This window comes from Dasypus novemcinctus, chromosome 28, assembly GCF_030445035.2.
Source record: "Dasypus novemcinctus isolate mDasNov1 chromosome 28, mDasNov1.1.hap2, whole genome shotgun sequence".
Lineage (NCBI taxonomy): Eukaryota > Metazoa > Chordata > Mammalia > Cingulata > Dasypodidae > Dasypus > Dasypus novemcinctus.
The window spans coordinates 33228239-33250798 of record NC_080700.1 but is presented as its reverse complement, the minus strand read 5'-3'; the positions used below and the strand labels follow the sequence as shown (position 1 = coordinate 33250798).

The 22560-nt window shown below is 79.1% G+C and overlaps 1 protein-coding gene and 8 non-coding genes across 9 annotated transcripts; 8 read left to right on the top strand and 1 right to left on the bottom strand.

The window, feature by feature from the left end:
- Window positions 1-2251: 2251 nt before the first annotated feature.
- On the top strand, window positions 2252-2370 carry LOC131276491 (5S ribosomal RNA). The gene has a single exon (XR_009183963.1). It is a non-coding gene; the product is annotated as a 5S ribosomal RNA (ribosomal RNA).
- A 2690-nt stretch (window positions 2371-5060) lies between these two features.
- LOC131276490 (5S ribosomal RNA) lies at window positions 5061-5179 on the top strand. The gene has a single exon (XR_009183962.1). It is a non-coding gene; the product is annotated as a 5S ribosomal RNA (ribosomal RNA).
- Window positions 5180-7875: 2696 nt separating this feature from the next.
- Window positions 7876-7994, top strand: LOC131276489 (5S ribosomal RNA). Its single transcript, XR_009183961.1, has one exon. It is a non-coding gene; the product is annotated as a 5S ribosomal RNA (ribosomal RNA).
- A 2712-nt stretch (window positions 7995-10706) lies between these two features.
- On the top strand, window positions 10707-10825 carry LOC131276488 (5S ribosomal RNA). The gene has a single exon (XR_009183960.1). It is a non-coding gene; the product is annotated as a 5S ribosomal RNA (ribosomal RNA).
- Window positions 10826-13521: 2696 nt separating this feature from the next.
- On the top strand, window positions 13522-13640 carry LOC131276487 (5S ribosomal RNA). Its single transcript, XR_009183959.1, has one exon. It is a non-coding gene; the product is annotated as a 5S ribosomal RNA (ribosomal RNA).
- A 2696-nt stretch (window positions 13641-16336) lies between these two features.
- Window positions 16337-16457, top strand: LOC131276502 (5S ribosomal RNA). The gene has a single exon (XR_009183974.1). It is a non-coding gene; the product is annotated as a 5S ribosomal RNA (ribosomal RNA).
- A 2698-nt stretch (window positions 16458-19155) lies between these two features.
- On the top strand, window positions 19156-19274 carry LOC131276486 (5S ribosomal RNA). The gene has a single exon (XR_009183958.1). It is a non-coding gene; the product is annotated as a 5S ribosomal RNA (ribosomal RNA).
- A 1445-nt stretch (window positions 19275-20719) lies between these two features.
- LOC139437790 (basic salivary proline-rich protein 4-like) lies at window positions 20720-22021 on the bottom strand. Its single transcript, XM_071212467.1, has one exon. The coding sequence runs from the start codon at window positions 22019-22021 to the stop codon at window positions 20720-20722; it is 1302 nt and encodes a 433-aa protein (XP_071068568.1).
- LOC131276485 (5S ribosomal RNA) lies at window positions 22010-22128 on the top strand. The gene has a single exon (XR_009183957.1). It is a non-coding gene; the product is annotated as a 5S ribosomal RNA (ribosomal RNA).
- Window positions 22129-22560: the final 432 nt, after the last annotated feature.

The window sequence follows — 22560 nt, the reverse complement described above, 5'->3', positions numbered from 1 at the left end:
TGACAGGCCCCACCCAACCAGCCGCCCACTGCCCCGTGGCCCCTCGGGCAGCGGGAAAGCGGCGGCGCTCGCTCTCCCTCAGCCAGTGCGGTCGGTACCCCTGTGCCGACCAACGGGACACGGTCCGGAGCCCGCGAAGCAGGCACGCAGGCGCACGCACGCACGCACGGACAGAAGCCCCGCGGGCCCGGGGCCCATCGCTCCTCCCGCACGGGCTGGTGGCATTCAGAGCCCATGGCGCCTGGACACACCGCCGCCGGCGGCGGAGGCAGACCGGGGGCCACCTGGCTGAGCCCGGGGGCCACCTGGCTGAGCCCGGGGGCCACCTGGCTCGCCCGGGACCCACCTGGCTGAGCCCGGGTCCCACCTGCCTGAGCCGGGCTCTCACCTGGCTGAGCGGGGCTCCCACGTGGCTGAGCCCGGGTCCCGGGCCGGTGCCTTCCCCGCCGGGTCCAGCCCAAGCACCAGCACCCGCCACCCGGGCCCGCTGGGGCCAGAGCTCCCTGCCCTGCCCGGCGGACACTCGCCGGTCCGCTGCCCGGGAGGCCTGTGGCCCGTGCCCCTCTGGCCCCAGCAGCAGTCCGGGGCCTCTATCCCCCGGGGGGACGGCAGGGCCCGAGGGCCAGGATGTGTGCTCGGGACCCGAGGGCACACGAGGGCACGGCGAGCAGAGGCGCTGGTCCTGGCAGCCCGGCGCCACGTCCAGTTGGGCTAGGGGCTGGGAGACCGAGGCCCAGCGGTCCAGGCCGTCACTGGCGGCGGGCAGGTGTGCCGAGGCCGGGTCTCGCTAGCCGGAGAACTGAAGGAAGCGGCCTCCGAGGGAGATGTCCCCCACGGGGCTCGCGGCGCGGGTTGCAAGGGTCCCTCCCGCCGGCGGGCGGCAAGCGCCCAGGCGCCTTGTGGAAGGCCTGGCCGAGCGGGCGGCCGTGTCGCCCTCGCCTCCCGCCAGGCGCACCTGCGGGAGCTGGGCGACCTCCGCCGTCAGCAGGCGCTGGCGACAGCGAGGCCTAGGCCGGCTGAGGCCGGGACGCCTGGAGGGGCTCGGGGCGGCAGGGCAGCGGGCCGGGGCCCCAGCTCTGCTGCCCAGGGCCTCTGGGACGAGAGGCCCGTGCCGGCAGCCCGGCAGGGCCCAGGCGCAGGTGCGTGGGGACCGAGGCCCCGCCCAGCGCCGCGGCCCGGGTGCGGTTGCGCTGCGTGCGCCTCGGGGCCTCCCGCTGCGGCTGGGCAGCCCCCGGTGCCAGGTCCCAGGGCCTGTGCTCTGGCCCCAGCTGCGCAGGCCTCCGGACAGCCTGGCCCCGACCCGGCCACCTGCCGCTCTCCACCTGGCTCCTGGGTGAGCGTTTGCAGCCAGCGCGGCCGCCCGCATCCGACAGCCGGCTCGTGGCCGACGCTCCGAGGGAGAGCGGCCGCTGCCGCGCACGGCGCGGCTGTGTGGCCTGAAGGCCGGGCGGCGTGCGGGCAGACCCCCGCCCTCCGGGTGGGCGTGGCTCCTGGGGGGCGGCCCCGGCGGCCGAGGGCAGAGCCAGGCGCGCGCGGCCGGGAGCACGAGGTCTGGACGCGGGGACCCGCTGCGGCGGCCCAGGGCCCAGGGTCCGAGCTCCGGGGGGGGGGGGGGGGGAGAGGCGTGCGGGGTGAGGGTGTGGGTGGGGGGCCGGGGGCCGGGGACCGGAGACAAGCGGGCGCGTGGGCGGCAGGCCGGGCCTGGGCCGGCCCCGCCTCCTGGGCCGGGGCGGTACCGGCTGAGGGGCGCCGGGTGGGCGGGGTGGCAGGCGCTTCGGGGAGCCCCGGCGCCGGGCGGTGGGGCAGGGCCGGCCGGCCGGCCGGCAGGAGGCGCCGGCGCTCGCGCCTGCGGCGGGTCGCTGCGGGAGAGTCGGGGGCCGGGCAGGCCACGGGGGTGCGCGTGGCGGTGGGGAGTCGGCGGGGCGCCGTCCGGGGACTGAGCCGTCGGGGGCGCGCGGGCGGCGCCGTGGGCCCGAGGGCGGGGCCGGGGCCGGTGGCGTGGTGGGCAGGCGAGCGGCGGGGCTCCCGGGAGCCAGTGGCGTGCGGGGCAGGTGGGGCCCGAGGCCAGGGGCGGGCCGGAACGGCGGGCGGCGGCGGCGGCGGCGGGCTGAACGGTCGGCCCGGAGGCGGCCGCCCTCAGCCTCCGGGGGCGGGGCGGGGCCGGGCGGGGCGGGAGCGGGAGGCTGGCGGCTGGCGGCTGCGGCGCGGCGGCGCGCAGCGGGCTCTGAGGCTGCCGGCGGCGGCAGCCGGCGTCTACGGCCATACCACCCTGAACGCGCCCGATCTCGTCTGATCTCGGAAGCTAAGCAGGGTCGGGCCTGGTTAGTACTTGGATGGGAGACCGCCTGGGAATACCGGGTGCTGTAGGCTTTTGCCACCAGCCTCCCCCTCCCTCTCGCTCGCGCTCCTTTTGCCCGCCCCGAGCCGGGCTCCCCGCAGCCGTCACGGCCAGGAATGCCCGCCCCCGGCCCCCGGCCCCAAGCCGCGCGCGCCCTTTCCTGGCGGCGCAGCCACGCAGGCAGTCACGCAGGCAGCCACTCAGGCGGCGGCCACCCAGCCTTTCCTTGCAGCTCGCAGCCACGCACCAACCCTCACCCGGCTGGGGCTCGCAGGGGCCCGCGCCCACTGCGCCTGCGCCCAAGACCCCAGGCCCGCTACACCTGTCCGCGTCCGGCGGGCCCTGCCCCTGGCCCGTGTCCCGGAACCGTGCACACCCGGCCTGCCCCTTCTCGCCTTCCCCGCCTCGCCTGGCACCACGCCGATGGGCCCCATGCCACAGACTTCCCGTGGCCCCCTGAGCCCAGGGGACAGCCCCACCCAACCAGCCGCCCACTGCCCCGTGGCCCCTCGGGCAGCGGGGAAAGCGGGCGGCGCTCGCTCTCCCTCAGCCAGTGCGGTCGGTACCCCTGTGCCGACCAACGGGACACGGTCCGGAGCCCGCGAAGCAGGCACGCAGGCGCACGCACGCACGCACGGACAGAAGCCCCGCGGGCCCGGGGCCCATCGCTCCTCCCGCACGGGGCTGGTGGCATTCAGAGCCCATGGCGCCTGGACACACCGCCGCCGCAGCGGAGGCAGACCGGGGGCCACCTGGCTGAGCCCGGGGGCCACCTGGCTGAGCCCGGGGGCCACCTGGCTCGCCCGGGACCCACCTGGCTGAGCCCGGGTCCCACCTGCCTGAGCCGGGCTCTCACCTGGCTGAGCGGGGCTCCCACGTGGCTGAGCCCGGGTCCCGGGCCGGTGCCTTCCCCGCCGGGTCCAGCCCAAGCACCAGCACCCGCCACCCGGGCCCGCTGGGGCCAGAGCTCCCTGCCCTGCCCGGCGGACACTCGCCGGTCCGCTGCCCGGGGAGGCCTGTGGCCCGTGCCCCTCTGGCCCCAGCAGCAGTCCGGGGCCTCTATCCCCGGGGGGACGGCAGGGCCGAGGGCCAGGATGTGTGCTCGGGACCCGAGGGCACACGAGGGCACGGCGAGCAGAGGCGCTGGTCCTGGCAGCCCGGCGCCACGTCCAGTTGGGCTAGGGGCTGGGAGACCGAGGCCCAGCGGTCCAGGCCGTCACTGGCGGCGGGCAGGTGTGCCGAGGCCGGGTCTCGCTAGCCGGAGAACTGAAGGAAGCGGCCTCCCGAGGGAGATGTCCCCCACGGGGCGCGCGGCGCGGGTTGCAAGGGTCCCTCCCGCCGGCGGGCGGCAAGCGCCCAGGCGCCTTGTGGAAGGCCTGGCCGAGCGGGCGGCCGTGTCGCCCTCGCCTCCCGCCAGGCGCACCTGCGGGAGCTGGGCGACCTCCGCCGTCAGCAGGCGCTGGCGACAGCGAGGCCTAAGCCGGCTGAGGCCGGGACGCCTGGAGGGGCTCGGGCGGCAGGGCAGCGGGCCGGGGCCCCAGCTCTGCGGCCCAGGGCCTCTGGGACGAGAGGCCCGTGCCGGCAGCCCGGCAGGGCCCAGGCGCAGGTGCGTGGGGACCGAGGCCCCGCCCAGCGCCGCGGCCCGGGTGCGGTTGCGCTGCGTGCGCCTCGGGGCCTCCCGCTGCGGCTGGGCAGCCCCCGGTGCCAGGTCCCAGGGCCTGTGCTCTGGCCCCAGCTGCGCAGGCCTCCGGACAGCCTGGCCCCGACCCGGCCACCTGCCGCTCTCCACCTGGCTCCTGGGTGAGCGTTTGCAGCCAGCGCGGCCGCCCGCATCCGACAGCCGGCTCGTGGCCGACGCTCCGAGGGAGAGCGGCCGCTGCCGCGCACGGCGCGGCTGTGTGGCCTGAAGGCCGGGCGGCGTGCGGGCAGACCCCCGCCCTCCGGGTGGGCGTGGCTCCTGGGGGCGGGCCCCGGCGGCCGAGGGCAGAGCCAGGCGCGCGCGGCCGGGAGCACGAGGTCTGGACGCGGGGACCCGCTGCGGCGGCCCAGGGCCCAGGGTCCGAGCTCCGGGGGGGGGGGGGGGGAGAGGCGTGCGGGGTGAGGGTGTGGGTGGGGGGCCGGGGCCGGGGACCGGAGACAAGCGGGCGCGTGGGCGGCAGGCCGGGCCTGGGGCCGGCCCCGCCTCCTGGGCCGGGGCGGTACCGGCTGAGGGGCGCCGGGTGGGCGGGGTGGCAGGCGCTTCGGGGAGCCCCGGCGCCGGGCGGTGGGGCAGGGCCGGCCGGCCGGCCGGCAGGAGGCGCCGGCGCTCGCGCCTGCGGCGGGTCGCTGCGGGAGAGTCGGGGGCCGGGCAGGCCACGGGGGTGCGCGTGGCGGTGGGGAGTCGGCGGGGCGCCGTCCGGGACTGAGCCGTCGGGGGCGCGCGGGCGGCGCCGTGGGCCCGAGGGCGGGGCCGGGGCCGGTGGCGTGTGGGCAGGCGAGCGGCGGGGCTCCCGGGAGCCAGTGGCGTGCGGGGCAGGTGGGGCCCGAGGCCAGGGGCGGGCCGGAACGGCGGGCGGCAGCGGCGGCGGCGGCGGCGGGCTGAACGGTCGGCCCGGAGGCGGCCGCCCTCAGCCTCCGGGGGCGGGGCGGGGCGGGCGGGGCGGGAGCGGGAGGCTGGCGGCTGGCGGCTGGCGGCGCGGCGGCGCGCAGCGGGCTCTTGAGGCTGCCGGCGGCGGCAGCCGGCGTCTACGGCCATACCACCCTGAACGCGCCCGATCTCGTCTGATCTCGGAAGCTAAGCAGGGTCGGGCCTGGTTAGTACTTGGATGGGAGACCGCCTGGGAATACCGGGTGCTGTAGGCTTTTGCCACCAGCCTCCCCCTCCCTCTCGCTCGCGCTCCTTTTGCCCGCCCCGAGCCGGGCTCCCCGCAGCCGTCACGGCCAGGAATGCCCGCCCCCGGCCCCCGGCCCAAGCCGCGCGCGCCCTTTCCTGGCGGCGCAGCCACGCAGGCAGTCACGCAGGCAGCCACTCAGGCGGCGGCCACCCAGCCTTTCCTTGCAGCTCGCAGCCACGCACCAACCCTCACCCGGCTGGGGCTCGCAGGGGCCCGCGCCCACTGCGCCTGCGCCCAAGACCCCAGGCCCGCTACACCTGTCCGCGTCCGGCGGGCCCTGCCCCTGGCCCGTGTCCCGGAACCGTGCACACCCGGCCTGCCCCTTCTCGCCTTCCCCGCCTCGCCTGGCACCACGCCGATGGGCCCCATGCCACAGACTTCCCGTGGCCCCCTGAGCCCAGGGGACAGGCCCCACCCAACCAGCCGCCCACTGCCCCGTGGCCCCTCGGGCAGCGGGAAAGCGGGCGGCGCTCGCTCTCCCTCAGCCAGTGCGGTCGGTACCCCTGTGCCGACCAACGGACACGGTCCGGAGCCCGCGAAGCAGGCACGCAGGCGCACGCACGCACGCACGGACAGAAGCCCCGCGGGCCCGGGGCCATCGCTCCTCCCGCACGGGGCTGGTGGCATTCAGAGCCCATGGCGCCTGGACACACCGCCGCCGGCAGCGGAGGCAGACCGGGGGCCACCTGGCTGAGCCCGGGGGCCACCTGGCTGAGCCCGGGGGCCACCTGGCTCGCCCGGGACCCACCTGGCTGAGCCCGGGTCCCACCTGCCTGAGCCGGGCTCTCACCTGGCTGAGCGGGGCTCCCACGTGGCTGAGCCCGGGTCCCGGGCCGGTGCCTTCCCCGCCGGGTCCAGCCCAAGCACCAGCACCCGCCACCCGGGCCCGCTGGGGCCAGAGCTCCCTGCCCTGCCCGGCGGACACTCGCCGGTCCGCTGCCCGGGAGGCCTGTGGCCCGTGCCCCTCTGGCCCCAGCAGCAGTCCGGGGCCTCTATCCCCGGGGGACGGCAGGGCCCGAGGGCCAGGATGTGTGCTCGGGACCCGAGGGCACACGAGGGCACGGCGAGCAGAGGCGCTGGTCCTGGCAGCCCGGCGCCACGTCCAGTTGGGCTAGGGGCTGGGAGACCGAGGCCCAGCGGTCCAGGCCGTCACTGGCGGCGGGCAGGTGTGCCGAGGCCGGGTCTCGCTAGCCGGAGAACTGAAGGAAGCGGCCTCCCGAGGGAGATGTCCCCCACGGGGCGCGCGGCGCGGGTTGCAAGGGTCCCTCCCGCCGGCGGGCGGCAAGCGCCCAGGCGCCTTGTGGAAGGCCTGGCCGAGCGGGCGGCCGTGTCGCCCTCGCCTCCCGCCAGGCGCACCTGCGGGAGCTGGGCGACCTCCGCCGTCAGCAGGCGCTGGCGACAGCGAGGCCTAAGCCGGCTGAGGCCGGGACGCCTGGAGGGGCTCGGGGCGGCAGGGCAGCGGGCCGGGGCCCCAGCTCTGCGGCCCAGGGCCTCTGGGACGAGAGGCCCGTGCCGGCAGCCCGGCAGGGCCAGGCGCAGGTGCGTGGGGACCGAGGCCCCGCCCAGCGCCGCGGCCCGGGTGCGGTTGCGCTGCGTGCGCCTCGGGGCCTCCCGCTGCGGCTGGGCAGCCCCCGGTGCCAGGTCCCAGGGCCTGTGCTCTGGCCCCAGCTGCGCAGGCCTCCGGACAGCCTGGCCCCGACCCGGCCACCTGCCGCTCTCCACCTGGCTCCTGGGTGAGCGTTTGCAGCCAGCGCGGCCGCCCGCATCCGACAGCCGGCTCGTGGCCGACGCTCCGAGGGAGAGCGGCCGCTGCCGCGCACGGCGCGGCTGTGTGGCCTGAAGGCCGGGCGGCGTGCGGGGCGACCCCCGCCCTCCGGGTGGGCGTGGCTCCTGAGGGCGGGCCCCGGCGGCCGAGGGCAGAGCCAGGCGCGCGCGGCCGGGAGCACGAGGTCTGGACGCGGGGACCCGCTGCGGCGGCCCAGGGCCCAGGGTCCGAGCTCCGGGGGGGGGGGGGGGGGGAGAGGCGTGCGGGGTGAGGTGTGGGTGGGGGGCCGGGGGCCGGGGACCGGAGACAAGCGGGCGCGTGGGCGGCAGGCCGGGCCTGGGGCCGGCCCCGCCTCCTGGGCCGGGGCGGTACCGGCTGAGGGGCGCCGGGTGGGCGGGGTGGCAGGCGCTTCGGGGAGCCCCGGCGCCGGGCGGTGGGGCAGGGCCGGCCGGCCGGCCGGCAGGAGGCGCCGGCGCTCGCGCCTGCGGCGGGTCGCTGCGGGAGAGTCGGGGGCCGGGCAGGCCACGGGGGTGCGCGTGGCGGTGGGGAGTCGGCGGGGCGCCGTCCGGGGACTGAGCCGTCGGGGCGCGCGGGCGGCGCCGTGGGCCCGAGGGCGGGGCCGGGGCCGGGGCCGGTGGCGTGTGGGCAGGCGAGCGGCGGGGCTCCCGGGAGCCAGTGGCGTGCGGGGCAGGTGGGGCCCGAGGCCAGGGGCGGGCCGGAACGGCGGGCGGCAGCGGCGGCGGCGGCGGCGGGCTGAACGGTCGGCCCGGAGGCGGCCGCCCTCAGCCTCCGGGGGCGGGGCGGGGCCGGGCGGGGCGGGAGCGGGAGGCTGGCGGCTGGCGGCTGGCGGCGCGGCGGCGCGCAGCGGGCTCTTGAGGCTGCCGGCGGCGGCAGCCGGCGTCTACGGCCATACCACCCTGAACGCGCCCGATCTCGTCTGATCTCGGAAGCTAAGCAGGGTCGGGCCTGGTTAGTACTTGGATGGGAGACCGCCTGGGAATACCGGGTGCTGTAGGCTTTTGCCACCAGCCTCCCCCTCCCTCTCGCTCGCGCTCCTTTTGCCCGCCCCGAGCCGGGCTCCCCGCAGCCGTCACGGCCAGGAATGCCCGCCCCCGGCCCCCGGCCCCAAGCCGCGCGCGCCCTTTCCTGGCGGCGCAGCCACGCAGGCAGTCACGCAGGCAGCCACTCAGGCGGCGGCCACCCAGCCTTTCCTTGCAGCTCGCAGCCACGCACCAACCCTCACCCGGCTGGGGCTCGCAGGGGCCCGCGCCCACTGCGCCTGCGCCCAAGACCCCAGGCCCGCTACACCTGTCCGCGTCCGGCGGGCCCTGCCCCTGGCCCGTGTCCCGGAACCGTGCACACCCGGCCTGCCCCTTCTCGCCTTCCCCGCCTCGCCTGGCACCACGCCGATGGGCCCCATGCCACAGACTTCCCGTGGCCCCCTGAGCCCAGGGGACAGGCCCCACCCAACCAGCCGCCCACTGCCCCGTGGCCCCTCGGGCAGCGGGAAAGCGGGCGGCGCTCGCTCTCCCTCAGCCAGTGCGGTCGGTACCCCTGTGCCGACCAACGGGACACGGTCCGGAGCCCGCGAAGCAGGCACGCAGGCGCACGCACGCACGCACGGACAGAAGCCCCGCGGGCCCGGGGCCCATCGCTCCTCCCGCACGGGGCTGGTGGCATTCAGAGCCCATGGCGCCTGGACACACCGCCGCCGGCGGCGGAGGCAGACCGGGGGCCACCTGGCTGAGCCCGGGGGCCACCTGGCTGAGCCCGGGGGCCACCTGGCTCGCCCGGGACCCACCTGGCTGAGCCCGGGTCCCACCTGCCTGAGCCGGGCTCTCACCTGGCTGAGCGGGGCTCCCACGTGGCTGAGCCCGGGTCCCGGGCCGGTGCCTTCCCCGCCGGGTCCAGCCCAAGCACCAGCACCCGCCACCCGGGCCCGCTGGGGCCAGAGCTCCCTGCCCTGCCCGGCGGACACTCGCCGGTCCGCTGCCCGGGAGGCCTGTGGCCCGTGCCCCTCTGGCCCCAGCAGCAGTCCGGGGCCTCTTTCCCCCGGGTGGTGGGGGTGGGGGGGGACGGCAGGGCCCGAGGGCCAGGATGTGTGCTCGGGACCCGAGGGCACACGAGGGCACGGCGAGCAGAGGCGCTGGTCCTGGCAGCCCGGCGCCACGTCCAGTTGGGCTAGGGGCTGGGAGACCGAGGCCCAGCGGTCCAGGCCGTCACTGGCGGCGGGCAGGTGTGCCGAGGCCGGGTCTCGCTAGCCGGAGAACTGAAGGAAGCGGCCTCCCGAGGGAGATGTCCCCCACGGGGCGCGCGGCGCGGTTTGCAAGGGTCCCTCCCGCCGGCGGGCGGCAAGCGCCCAGGCGCCTTGTGGAAGGCCTGGCCGAGCGGGCGGCCGTTGTCGCCCTCGCCTCCCGCCAGGCGCACCTGCGGGAGCTGGGCGACCTCCGCCGTCAGCAGGCGCTGGCGACAGCGAGGCCTAGGCCGGCTGAGGCCGGGACGCCTGGAGGGGCTCGGGGCGGCAGGGCAGCGGGCCGGGGCCCCAGCTCTGCGGCCCAGGGCCTCTGGGACGAGAGGCCCGTGCCGGCAGCCCGGCAGGGCCCAGGCGCAGGTGCGTGGGGACCGAGGCCCCGCCCAGCGCCGCGGCCCGGGTGCGGTTGCGCTGCGTGCGCCTCGGGGCCTCCCGCTGCGGCTGGGCAGCCCCCGGTGCCAGGTCCCAGGGCCTGTGCTCTGGCCCCAGCTGCGCAGGCCTCCGGACAGCCTGGCCCCGACCCGGCCACCTGCCGCTCTCCACCTGGCTCCTGGGTGAGCGTTTGCAGCCAGCGCGGCCGCCCGCATCCGACAGCCGGCTCGTGGCCGACGCTCCGAGGGAGAGCGGCCGCTGCCGCGCACGGCGCGGCTGTGTGGCCTGAAGGCCGGGCGGCGTGCGGGGCGACCCCCGCCCTCCGGGTGGGCGTGGCTCCTGGGGGCGGGCCCCGGCGGCCGAGGGCAGAGCCAGGCGCGCGCGGCCGGGAGCACGAGGTCTGGACGCGGGGACCCGCTGCGGCGGCCCAGGGCCCAGGGTCCGAGCTCCGGGGGGGGGGGGGGGGAGAGGCGTGCGGGGTGAGGGTGTGGGTGGGGGGCCGGGGGCCGGGGACCGGAGACAAGCGGGCGCGTGGGCGGCAGGCCGGGCCTGGGGCCGGCCCCGCCTCCTGGGCCGGGGCGGTACCGGCTGAGGGGCGCCGGGTGGGCGGGGTGGCAGGCGCTTCGGGGAGCCCCGGCGCCGGGCGGTGGGGCAGGGCCGGCCGGCCGGCCGGCAGGAGGCGCCGGCGCTCGCGCCTGCGGCGGGTCGCTGCGGGAGAGTCGGGGGCCGGGCAGGCCACGGGGGTGCGCGTGGCGGTGGGGAGTCGGCGGGGCGCCGTCCGGGGACTGAGCCGTCGGGGGCGCGCGGGCGGCGCCGTGGGCCCGAGGGCGGGGCCGGGGCCGGTGGCGTGTGGGCAGGCGAGCGGCGGGGCTCCCGGGAGCCAGTGGCGTGCGGGGCAGGTGGGGCCCGAGGCCAGGGGCGGGCCGGAACGGCGGGCGGCAGCGGCGGCGGCGGCGGCGGGCTGAACGGTCGGCCCGGAGGCGGCCGCCCTCAGCCTCCGGGGGCGGGGCGGGGCCGGGCGGGGCGGGAGCGGGAGGCTGGCGGCTGGCGGCTGGCGGCGCGGCGGCGCGCAGCGGGCTCTTGAGGCTGCCGGCGGCGGCAGCCGGCGTCTACGGCCATACCACCCTGAACGCGCCCGATCTCGTCTGATCTCGGAAGCTAAGCAGGGTCGGGCCTGGTTAGTACTTGGATGGGAGACCGCCTGGGAATACCGGGTGCTGTAGGCTTTTGCCACCAGCCTCCCCCTCCCTCTCGCTCGCGCTCCTTTTGCCCGCCCCGAGCCGGGCTCCCCGCAGCCGTCACGGCCAGGAATGCCCGCCCCCGGCCCCCGGCCCCAAGCCGCGCGCGCCCTTTCCTGGCGGCGCAGCCACGCAGGCAGTCACGCAGGCAGCCACTCAGGCGGCGGCCACCCAGCCTTTCCTTGCAGCTCGCAGCCACGCACCAACCCTCACCCGGCTGGGGCTCGCAGGGGCCCGCGCCCACTGCGCCTGCGCCCAAGACCCCAGGCCCGCTACACCTGTCCGCGTCCGGCGGGCCCTGCCCCTGGCCCGTGTCCCGGAACCGTGCACACCCGGCCTGCCCCTTCTCGCCTTCCCCGCCTCGCCTGGCACCACGCCGATGGGCCCCATGCCACAGACTTCCCGTGGCCCCCTGAGCCCAGGGGACAGGCCCCACCCAACCAGCCGCCCACTGCCCCGTGGCCCCTCGGGCAGCGGGAAAGCGGGCGGCGCTCGCTCTCCCTCAGCCAGTGCGGTCGGTACCCCTGTGCCGACCAACGGGACACGGTCCGGAGCCCGCGAAGCAGGCACGCAGGCGCACGCACGCACGCACGGACAGAAGCCCCGCGGGCCCGGGGCCCATCGCTCCTCCCGCACGGGGCTGGTGGCATTCAGAGCCCATGGCGCCTGGACACACCGCCGCCGGCGGCGGAGGCAGACCGGGGGCCACCTGGCTGAGCCCGGGGGCCACCTGGCTGAGCCCGGGGGCCACCTGGCTCGCCCGGGACCCACCTGGCTGAGCCCGGGTCCCACCTGCCTGAGCCGGGCTCTCACCTGGCTGAGCGGGGCTCCCACGTGGCTGAGCCCGGGTCCCGGGCCGGTGCCTTCCCCGCCGGGTCCAGCCCAAGCACCAGCACCCGCCACCCGGGCCCGCTGGGGCCAGAGCTCCCTGCCCTGCCCGGCGGACACTCGCCGGTCCGCTGCCCGGGAGGCCTGTGGCCCGTGCCCCTCTGGCCCCAGCAGCAGTCCGAGGCCTCTATCCCCCGGGGGGACGGCAGGGCCCGAGGGCCAGGATGTGTGCTCGGGACCCGAGGGCACACGAGGGCACGGCGAGCAGAGGCGCTGGTCCTGGCAGCCCGGCGCCACGTCCAGTTGGGCTAGGGGCTGGGAGACCGAGGCCCAGCGGTCCAGGCCGTCACTGGCGGCGGGCAGGTGTGCCGAGGCCGGGTCTCGCTAGCCGGAGAACTGAAGGAAGCGGCCTCCCGAGGGAGATGTCCCCCACGGGGCGCGCGGCGCGGGTTGCAAGGGTCCCTCCCGCCGGCGGGCGGCAAGCGCCCAGGCGCCTTGTGGAAGGCCTGGCCGAGCGGTGCGGCCGTGTCGCCCTCGCCTCCCGCCAGGCGCACCTGCGGGAGCTGGGCGACCTCCGCCGTCAGCAGGCGCTGGCGACAGCGAGGCCTAAGCCGGCTGAGGCCGGGACGCCTGGAGGGGCTCGGGGCGGCAGGGCAGCGGGCCGGGGCCCCAGCTCTGCGGCCCAGGGCCTCTGGGACGAGAGGCCCGTGCCGGCAGCCCGGCAGGGCCCAGGCGCAGGTGCGTGGGGACCGAGGCCCCGCCCAGCGCCGCGGCCCGGGTGCGGTTGCGCTGCGTGCGCCTCGGGGCCTCCCGCTGCGGCTGGGCAGCCCCCGGTGCCAGGTCCCAGGGCCTGTGCTCTGGCCCCAGCTGCGCAGGCCTCCGGACAGCCTGGCCCCGACCCGGCCACCTGCCGCTCTCCACCTGGCTCCTGGGTGAGCGTTTGCAGCCAGCGCGGCCGCCCGCATCCGACAGCCGGCTCGTGGCCGACGCTCCGAGGGAGAGCGGCCGCTGCCGCGCACGGCGCGGCTGTGTGGCCTGAAGGCCGGGCGGCGTGCGGGCAGACCCCCGCCCTCCGGGTGGGCGTGGCTCCTGAGGGCGGGCCCCGGCGGCCGAGGGCAGAGCCAGGCGCGCGCGGCCGGGAGCACGAGGTCTGGACGCGGGGACCCGCTGCGGCGGCCCAGGGCCCAGGGTCCGAGCTCCGGGGGGGGGGGGGGAGAGGCGTGCGGGGTGAGGGTGTGGGTGGGGGGCCGGGGGCCGGGGACCGGAGACAAGCGGGCGCGTGGGCGGCAGGCCGGGCCTGGGGCCGGCCCCGCCTCCTGGGCCGGGGCGGTACCGGCTGAGGGGCGCCGGGTGGGCGGGGTGGCAGGCGCTTCGGGGAGCCCCGGCGCCGGGCGGTGGGGCAGGGCCGGCCGGCCGGCCGGCAGGAGGCGCCGGCGCTCGCGCCTGCGGCGGGTCGCTGCGGGAGAGTCGGGGGCCGGGCAGGCCACGGGGGTGCGCGTGGCGGTGGGGAGTCGGCGGGGGCGCCGTCCGGGGACTGAGCCGTCGGGGGCGCGCGGGCCGCGCCGTGGGCCCGAGGGCGGGGCCGGGGCCGGTGGCGTGTGGGCAGGCGAGCGGCGGGGCTCCCGGGAGCCAGTGGCGTGCGGGGCAGGTGGGGCCCGAGGCCAGGGGCGGGCCGGAACGGCGGGCGGCAGCGGCGGCGGCGGCGGCGGGCTGAACGGTCGGCCCGGAGGCGGCCGCCCTCAGCCTCCGGGGGCGGGGCGGGGCCGGGCGGGGCGGGAGCGGGAGGCTGGCGGCTGGCGGCTGGCGGCGCGGCGGCGCGCAGCGGGCTCTTGAGGCTGCCGGCGGCGGCAGCCGGCGTCTACGGCCATACCACCCTGAACGCGCCCGATCTCGTCTGATCTCGGAAGCTAAGCAGGGTCGGGCCTGGTTAGTACTTGGATGGGAGACCGCCTGGGAATACCGGGTGCTGTAGGCTTTTGCCACCAGCCTCCCCCTCCCTCTCGCTCGCGCTCCTTTTGCCCGCCCCGAGCCGGGCTCCCCGCAGCCGTCACGGCCAGGAATGCCCGCCCCCGGCCCCCGGCCCCAAGCCGCGCGCGCCCTTTCCTGGCGGCGCAGCCACGCAGGCAGTCACGCAGGCAGCCACTCAGGCGGCGGCCACCCAGCCTTTCCTTGCAGCTCGCAGCCACGCACCAACCCTCACCCGGCTGGGGCTCGCAGGGGCCCGCGCCCACTGCGCCTGCGCCCAAGACCCCAGGCCCGCTACACCTGTCCGCGTCCGGCGGGCCCTGCCCCTGGCCCGTGTCCCGGAACCGTGCACACCCGGCCTGCCCCTTCTCGCCTTCCCGCCTCGCCTGGCACCACGCCGATGGGCCCCATGCCACAGACTTCCCGTGGCCCCCTGAGCCCAGGGGACAGGCCCCACCCAACCAGCCGCCCACTGCCCCGTGGCCCCTCGGGCAGCGGGAAAGCGGGCGGCGCTCGCTCTCCCTCAGCCAGTGCGGTCGGTACCCCTGTGCCGACCAACGGGACACGGTCCGGAGCCCGCGAAGCAGGCACGCAGGCGCACGCACGCACGCACGGACAGAAGCCCCCGCGGGCCCGGGGCCCATCGCTCCTCCCGCACGGGGCTGGTGGCATTCAGAGCCCATGGCGCCTGGACACACCGCCGCCGGCAGCGGAGGCAGACCGGGGGCCACCTGGCTGAGCCCGGGGGCCACCTGGCTGAGCCCGGGGGCCACCTGGCTCGCCCGGGACCCACCTGGCTGAGCCCGGGTCCCACCTGCCTGAGCCGGGCTCTCACCTGGCTGAGCGGGGCTCCCACGTGGCTGAGCCCGGGTCCCGGGCCGGTGCCTTCCCCGCCGGGTCCAGCCCAAGCACCAGCACCCGCCACCCGGGCCCGCTGGGGCCAGAGCTCCCTGCCCTGCCCGGCGGACACTCGCCGGTCCGCTGCCCGGGAGGCCTGTGGCCCGTGCCCCTCTGGCCCCAGCAGCAGTCCGGGGCCTCTATCCCCCGGGGGGACGGCAGGGCCCGAGGGCCAGGATGTGTGCTCGGGACCCGAGGGCACACGAGGGCACGGCGAGCAGAGGCGCTGGTCCTGGCAGCCCGGCGCCACGTCCAGTTGGGCTAGGGGCTGGGAGACCGAGGCCCAGCGGTCCAGGCCGTCACTGGCGGCGGGCAGGTGTGCCGAGGCCGGGTCTCGCTAGCCGGAGAACTGAAGGAAGCGGCCTCCCGAGGGAGATGTCCCCCACGGGGCGCGCGGCGCGGGTTGCAAGGGTCCCTCCCGCCGGCGGGCGGCAAGCGCCCAGGCGCCTTGTGGAAGGCCTGGCCGAGCGGGCGGCCGTGTCGCCCTCGCCTCCCGCCAGGCGCACCTGCGGGAGCTGGGCGACCTCCGCCGTCAGCAGGCGCTGGCGACAGCGAGGCCTAGGCCGGCTGAGGCCGGGACGCCTGGAGGGGCTCGGGGCGCAGGGCAGCGGGCCGGGGCCCCAGCTCTGCGGCCCAGGGCCTCTGGGACGAGAGGCCCGTGCCGGCAGCCCGGCAGGGCCCAGGCGCAGGTGCGTGGGGACCGAGGCCCCGCCCAGCGCCGCGGCCCGGGTGCGGTTGCGCTGCGTGCGCCTCGGGGCCTCCCGCTGCGGCTGGGCAGCCCCCGGTGCCAGGTCCCAGGGCCTGTGCTCTGGCCCCAGCTGCGCAGGCCTCCGGACAGCCTGGCCCCGACCCGGCCACCTGCCGCTCTCCACCTGGCTCCTGGGTGAGCGTTTGCAGCCAGCGCGGCCGCCCGCATCCGACAGCCGGCTCGTGGCCGACGCTCCGAGGGAGAGCGGCCGCTGCCGCGCACGGCGCGGCTGTGTGGCCTGAAGGCCGGGCGGCGTGCGGGGCGACCCCCGCCCTCCGGGTGGGCGTGGCTCCTGGGGGCGGGCCCCGGCGGCCGAGGGCAGAGCCAGGCGCGCGCGGCCGGGAGCACGAGGTCTGGACGCGGGGACCCGCTGCGGCGGCCCAGGGCCCAGGGTCCGAGCTCCGGGGGGGGGGGGGGGGGAGAGGCGTGCGGGGTGAGGGTGTGGGTGGGGGGCCGGGGGCCGGGGACCGGAGACAAGCGGGCGCGTGGGCGGCAGGCCGGGCCTGGGGCCGGCCCCGCCTCCTGGGCCGGGGCGGGTACCGGCTGAGGGGCGCCGGGTGGGCGGGGTGGCAGGCGCTTCGGGGAGCCCCGGCGCCGGGCGGTGGGGCAGGGCCGGCCGGCCGGCCGGCAGGAGGCGCCGGCGCTCGCGCCTGCGGCGGGTCGCTGCGGGAGAGTCGGGGGCCGGGCAGGCCACGGGGGTGCGCGTGGCGGTGGGGAGTCGGCGGGGCGCCGTCCGGGGACTGAGCCGTCGGGGGCGCGCGGGCGGCGCCGTGGGGCCCGAGGGCGGGGCCGGGGCCGGTGGCGTGTGGGCAGGCGAGCGGCGGGGCTCCCGGGAGCCAGTGGCGTGCGGGGCAGGTGGGGCCCGAGGCCAGGGGCGGGCCGGAACGGCGGGCGGCAGCGGCGGCGGCGGCGGCGGGCTGAACGGTCGGCCGGAGGCGGCCGCCCTCAGCCTCCGGGGGCGGGGCGGGCCGGGCGGGGCGGGAGCGGGAGGCTGGCGGCTGGCGGCTGGCGGCGCGGCGGCGCGCAGCGGGCTCTTGAGGCTGCCGGCGGCGGCAGCCGGCGTCTACGGCCATACCACCCTGAACGCGCCCGATCTCGTCTGATCTCGGAAGCTAAGCAGGGTCGGGCCTGGTTAGTACTTGAGGATGGGAGACCGCCTGGGAATACCGGGTGCTGTAGGCTTTTGCCACCAGCCTCCCCCTCCCTCTCGCTCGCGCTCCTTTTGCCCGCCCCGAGCCGGGCTCCCCGCAGCCGTCACGGCCAGGAATGCCCGCCCCCGGCCCCCGGCCCCAAGCCGCGCGCGCCCTTTCCTGGCGGCGCAGCCACGCAGGCAGTCACGCAGGCAGCCACTCAGGCGGCGGCCACCCAGCCTTTCCTTGCAGCTCGCAGCCACGCACCAACCCTCACCCGGCTGGGGCTCGCAGGGGCCCGCGCCCACTGCGCCTGCGCCCAAGACCCCAGGCCCGCTACACCTGTCCGCGTCCGGCGGGCCCTGCCCCTGGCCCGTGTCCCGGAACCGTGCACACCCGGCCTGCCCCTTCTCGCCTTCCCCGCCTCGCCTGGCACCACGCCGATGGGCCCCATGCCACAGACTTCCCGTGGCCCCCTGAGCCCAGGGGACAGGCCCCACCCAACCAGCCGCCCACTGCCCCGTGGCCCCTCGGGCAGCGGGAAAGCGGGCGGCGCTCGCTCTCCCTCAGCCAGTGCGGTCGGTACCCCCTGTGCCGACCAACGGGACACGGTCCGGAGCCCGCGAAGCAGGCACGCAGGCGCACGCACGCACGCACGGACAGAAGCCCCGCGGGCCCGGGGCCCATCGCTCCTCCCGCACGGGGCTGGTGGCATTCAGAGCCCATGGCGCCTGGACACACCGCCGCCGGCAGCGGAGGCAGACCGGGGGCCACCTGGCTGAGCCCGGGGGCCACCTGGCTGAGCCCGGGGGCCACCTGGCTCGCCCGGGACCCACCTGGCTGAGCCCGGGTCCCACCTGCCTGAGCCGGGCTCTCACCTGGCTGAGCGGGGCTCCCACGTGGCTGAGCCCGGGTCCCGGGCCGGTGCCTTCCCCGCCGGGTCCAGCCCAAGCACCAGCACCCGCCACCCGGGCCCGCTGGGGCCAGAGCTCCCTGCCCTGCCCGGCGGACACTCGCCGGTCCGCTGCCCGGGAGGCCTGTGGCCCGTGCCCCTCTGGCCCCAGCAGCAGTCCGGGGCCTCTATCCCCCGGGGGGACGGCAGGGCCCGAGGGCCAGGATGTGTGCTCGGGACCCGAGGGCACACGAGGGCACGGCGAGCAGAGGCGCTGGTCCTGGCAGCCCGGCGCCACGTCCAGTTGGGCTAGGGGCTGGGAGACCGAGGCCCAGCGGTCCAGGCCGTCACTGGCGGCGGGCAGGTGTGCCGAGGCCGGGTCTCGCTAGCCGGAGAACTGAAGGAAGCGGCCTCCCGAGGGAGATGTCCCCCACGGGGCGCGCGGCGCGGGTTGCAAGGGTCCCTCCCGCCGGCGGGCGGCAAGCGCCCAGGCGCCTTGTGGAAGGCCTGGCCGAGCGGGCGGCCGTGTCGCCCTCGCCTCCCGCCAGGCGCACCTGCGGGAGCTGGGCGACCTCCGCCGTCAGCAGGCGCTGGCGACAGCGAGGCCTAGGCCGGCTGAGGCCGGGACGCCTGGAGGGGCTCGGGGCGGCAGGGCAGCGGGCCGGGGCCCCAGCTCTGCGGCCCAGGGCCTCTGGGACGAGAGGCCCGTGCCGGCAGCCCGGCAGGGCCCAGGCGCAGGTGCGTGGGGACCGAGGCCCCGCCCAGCGCCGCGGCCCGGGTGCGGTTGCGCTGCGTGCGCCTCGGGGCCTCCCGCTGCGGCTGGGCAGCCCCCGGTGCCAGGTCCCAGGGCCTGTGCTCTGGCCCCAGCTGCGCAGGCCTCCGGACAGCCTGGCCCCGACCCGGCCACCTGCCGCTCTCCACCTGGCTCCTGGGTGAGCGTTTGCAGCCAGCGCGGCCGCCCGCATCCGACAGCCGGCTCGTGGCCGACGCTCCGAGGGAGAGCGGCCGCTGCCGCGCACGGCGCGGCTGTGTGGCCTGAAGGCCGGGCGGCGTGCGGGGCGACCCCCGCCCTCCGGGTGGGCGTGGCTCCTGGGGGCGGGCCCCGGCGGCCGAGGGCAGAGCCAGGCGCGCGCGGCCGGGAGCACGAGGTCTGGACGCGGGGACCCGCTGCGGCGGCCCAGGGCCCAGGGTCCGAGCTCCGGGGGGGGGGGGGGGGGAGAGGCGTGCGGGGTGAGGGTGTGGGTGGGGGGCCGGGGGCCGGGGACCGGAGACAAGCGGGCGCGTGGGCGGCAGGCCGGGCCTGGGGCCGGCCCCGCCTCCTGGGCCGGGGCGGTACCGGCTGAGGGGCGCCGGGTGGGCGGGGTGGCAGGCGCTTCGGGGAGCCCCGGCGCCGGGCGGTGGGGCAGGGCCGGCCGGCCGGCCGGCAGGAGGCGCCGGCGCTCGCGCCTGCGGCGGGTCGCTGCGGGAGAGTCGGGGGCCGGGCAGGCCACGGGGGTGCGCGTGGCGGTGGGGAGTCGGCGGGGCGCCGTCCGGGGACTGAGCCGTCGGGGGCGCGCGGGCGGCGCCGTGGGCCCGAGGGCGGGGCCGGGGCCGGTGGCGTGTGGGCAGGCGAGCGGCGGGGCTCCCGGGAGCCAGTGGCGTGCGGGGCAGGTGGGGCCCGAGGCCAGGGGCGGGCCGGAACGGCGGGCGGCAGCGGCGGCGGCGGCGGCGGGCTGAACGGTCGGCCCGGAGGCGGCCGCCCTCAGCCTCCGGGGGCGGGGCGGGGCCGGGCGGGGCGGGAGCGGGAGGCTGGCGGCTGGCGGCTGGCGGCGCGGCGGCGCGCAGCGGGCTCTTGAGGCTGCCGGCGGCGGCAGCCGGCGTCTACGGCCATACCACCCTGAACGCGCCCGATCTCGTCTGATCTCGGAAGCTAAGCAGGGTCGGGCCTGGTTAGTACTTGGATGGGAGACCGCCTGGGAATACCGGGTGCTGTAGGCTTTTGCCACCAGCCTCCCCCTCCCTCTCGCTCGCGCTCCTTTTGCCCGCCCCGAGCCGGGCTCCCCGCAGCCGTCACGGCCAGGAATGCCCGCCCCCGGCCCCCGGCCCCAAGCCGCGCGCGCCCTTTCCTGGCGGCGCAGCCACGCAGGCAGTCACGCAGGCAGCCACTCAGGCGGCGGCCACCCAGCCTTTCCTTGCAGCTCGCAGCCACGCACCAACCCTCACCCGGCTGGGGCTCGCAGGGGCCCGCGCCCACTGCGCCTGCGCCCAAGACCCCAGGCCCGCTACACCTGTCCGCGTCCGGCGGGCCCTGCCCCTGGCCCGTGTCCCGGAACCGTGCACACCCGGCCTGCCCCTTCTCGCCTTCCCCGCCTCGCCTGGCACCACGCCGATGGGCCCCATGCCACAGACTTCCCGTGGCCCCCTGAGCCCAGGGGACAGGCCCCACCCAACCAGCCGCCCACTGCCCCGTGGCCCCTCGGGCAGCGGGAAAGCGGGCGGCGCTCGCTCTCCCTCAGCCAGTGCGGTCGGTACCCCTGTGCCGACCAACGGGACACGGTCCGGAGCCCGCGAAGCAGGCACGCAGGCGCACGCACGCACGCACGGACAGAAGCCCCGCGGGCCCGGGGCCCATCGCTCCTCCCGCACGGGGCTGGTGGCATTCAGAGCCCATGGCGCCTGGACACACCGCCGCCGGCGGCGGAGGCAGACCGGGGGCCACCTGGCTGAGCCCGGGGGCCACCTGGCTGAGCCCGGGGGCCACCTGGCTCGCCCGGGACCCACCTGGCTGAGCCCGGGTCCCACCTGCCTGAGCCGGGCTCTCACCTGGCTGAGCGGGGCTCCCACGTGGCTGAGCCCGGGTCCCGGGCCGGTGCCTTCCCCGCCGGGTCCAGCCCAAGCACCAGCACCCGCCACCCGGGCCCGCTGGGGCCAGAGCTCCCTGCCCTGCCCGGCGGACACTCGCCGGTCCGCTGCCCGGGAGGCCTGTGGCCCGTGCCCCTCTGGCCCCAGCAGCAGTCCGGGGCCTCTATCCCCCGGGGGGACGGCAGGGCCCGAGGGCCAGGATGTGTGCTCGGGACCCGAGGGCACACGAGGGCACGGCGAGCAGAGGCGCTGGTCCTGGCAGCCCGGCGCCACGTCCAGTTGGGCTAGGGGCTGGGAGACCGAGGCCCAGCGGTCCAGGCCGTCACTGGCGGCGGGCAGGTGTGCCGAGGCCGGGTCTCGCTAGCCGGAGAACTGAAGGAAGCGGCCTCCCGAGGGAGATGTCCCCCAAGGGGCGCGCGGCGCGGGTTGCAAGGGTCCCTCCCGCCGGCGGGCGGCAAGCGCCCAGGCGCCTTGTGGAAGGCCTGGCCGAGCGGGCGGCCGTGTCGCCCTCGCCTCCCGCCAGGCGCACCTGCGGGAGCTGGGCGACCTCCGCCGTCAGCAGGCGCTGGCGACAGCGAGGCCTAGGCCGGCTGAGGCCGGGACGCCTGGAGGGGCTCGGGGCGGCAGGGCAGCGGGCCGGGGCCCCAGCTCTGCGGCCCAGGGCCTCTGGGACGAGAGGCCCGTGCCGGCAGCCCGGCAGGGCCCAGGCGCAGGTGCGTGGGGACCGAGGCCCCGCCCAGCGCCGCGGCCCGGGTGCGGTTGCGCTGCGTGCGCCTCGGGGCCTCCCGCTGCGGCTGGGCAGCCCCCGGTGCCAGGTCCCAGGGCCTGTGCTCTGGCCCCAGCTGCGCAGGCCTCCGGACAGCCTGGCCCCGACCCGGCCACCTGCCGCTCTCCACCTGGCTCCTGGGTGAGCGTTTGCAGCCAGCGCGGCCGCCCGCATCCGACAGGCGGCTCGTGGCCGACGCTCCGAGGGAGAGCGGCCGCTGCCGCGCACGGCGCGGCTGTGTGGCCTGAAGGCCGGGCGGCGTGCGGGGCGACCCCCGCCCTCCGGGTGGGCGTGGCTCCTGGGGGCGGGCCCCGGCGGCCGAGGGCAGAGCCCGGCGCGCGCGGCCGGGAGCACGAGGTCTGGACGCGGGGACCCGCTGCGGCGGCCCAGGGCCCAGGGTCCGAGCTCCGAGGGGGGGGTGGGGGAGAGGCGTGCGGGGTGAGGGTGTGGGTGGGGGGCCGGGGGCCGGGGACCGGAGACAAGCGGGCGCGTGGGCGGCAGGCCGGGCCTGGGGCCGGCCCCGCCTCCTGGGCCGGGGCGGTACCGGCTGAGGGGCGCCGGGTGGGCGGGGTGGCAGGCGCTTCGGGGAGCCCCGGCGCCGGGCGGTGAGGCAGGGCCGGCCGGCCGGGCGGCCGGCAGGAGGCGCCGGCGCTCGCGCCTGCGCCGGGTCGCTGCGGGAGAGTCGGGGGCCGGCCGGCCGGCCGGGCAGGCCACGGGGGTGCGCGTGGCGGTGGGGAGTCGGCGGGGCGCCGTCCGGGGACTGAGCCGTCGGGGGCGCGCGGGCCGCGCCGTGGGCCCGAGGGCGGGGCCGGGGCCGGTGGCGTGTGGGCAGGCGAGCGGCGGGGCTCCCGGGAGCCAGTGGCGTGCGGGGCAGGTGGGGCCCGAGGCCAGGGGCGGGCCGGAACGGCGGGCGGCGGCGGCGGCGGCGGCGGCGGCGGCGGCGGCGGCGGCGGGCTGAACGGTCGGCCCGGAGGCGGCCGCCCTCAGCCTCCGGGGGCGGGGCGGGGCGGGGCCGGGCGGGGCGGGAGCGGGAGGCTGGCGGCTGGCGGCTGGCGGCGCGGCGGCGCGCAGCGGGCTCTTGATGCTGCCGGCGGCGGCAGCCGGCGTCTACGGCCATACCACCCTGAACGCGCCCGATCTCGTCTGATCTCGGAAGCTAAGCAGGGTCGGGCCTGGTTAGTACTTGGATGGGAGACCGCCTGGGAATACCGGGTGCTGTAGGCTTTTGCCACCAGCCTCCCCCTCCCTCTCGCTCGCGCTCCTTTTGCCCGCCCCGAGCCGGGCTCCCCGCAGCCGTCACGGCCAGGAATGCCCGCCCCCGGCCCCCGGCCCCAAGCCGCCCGCGCCCTTTCCTGGCGGCGCAGCCACGCAGGCAGTCACGCAGGCAGCCACTCAGGCGGCGGCCACCCAGCCTTTCCTTGCAGCTCGCAGCCACGCACCAACCCTCACCCGGCTGGGGCTCGCAGGGGCCCGCGCCCACTGCGCCTGGGCCCAAGACCCCAGGCCCGCTACACCTGTCCGCGTCCGGCGGGCCCTGCCCCTGGCCCGTGTCCCGGAACCGTGCACACCCGGCCTGCCCCTTCTCGCCTTCCCCGCCTCGCCTGGCACCACGCCGATGGGCCCCATGCCACAGACTTCCCGTGGCCCCCTGAGCCC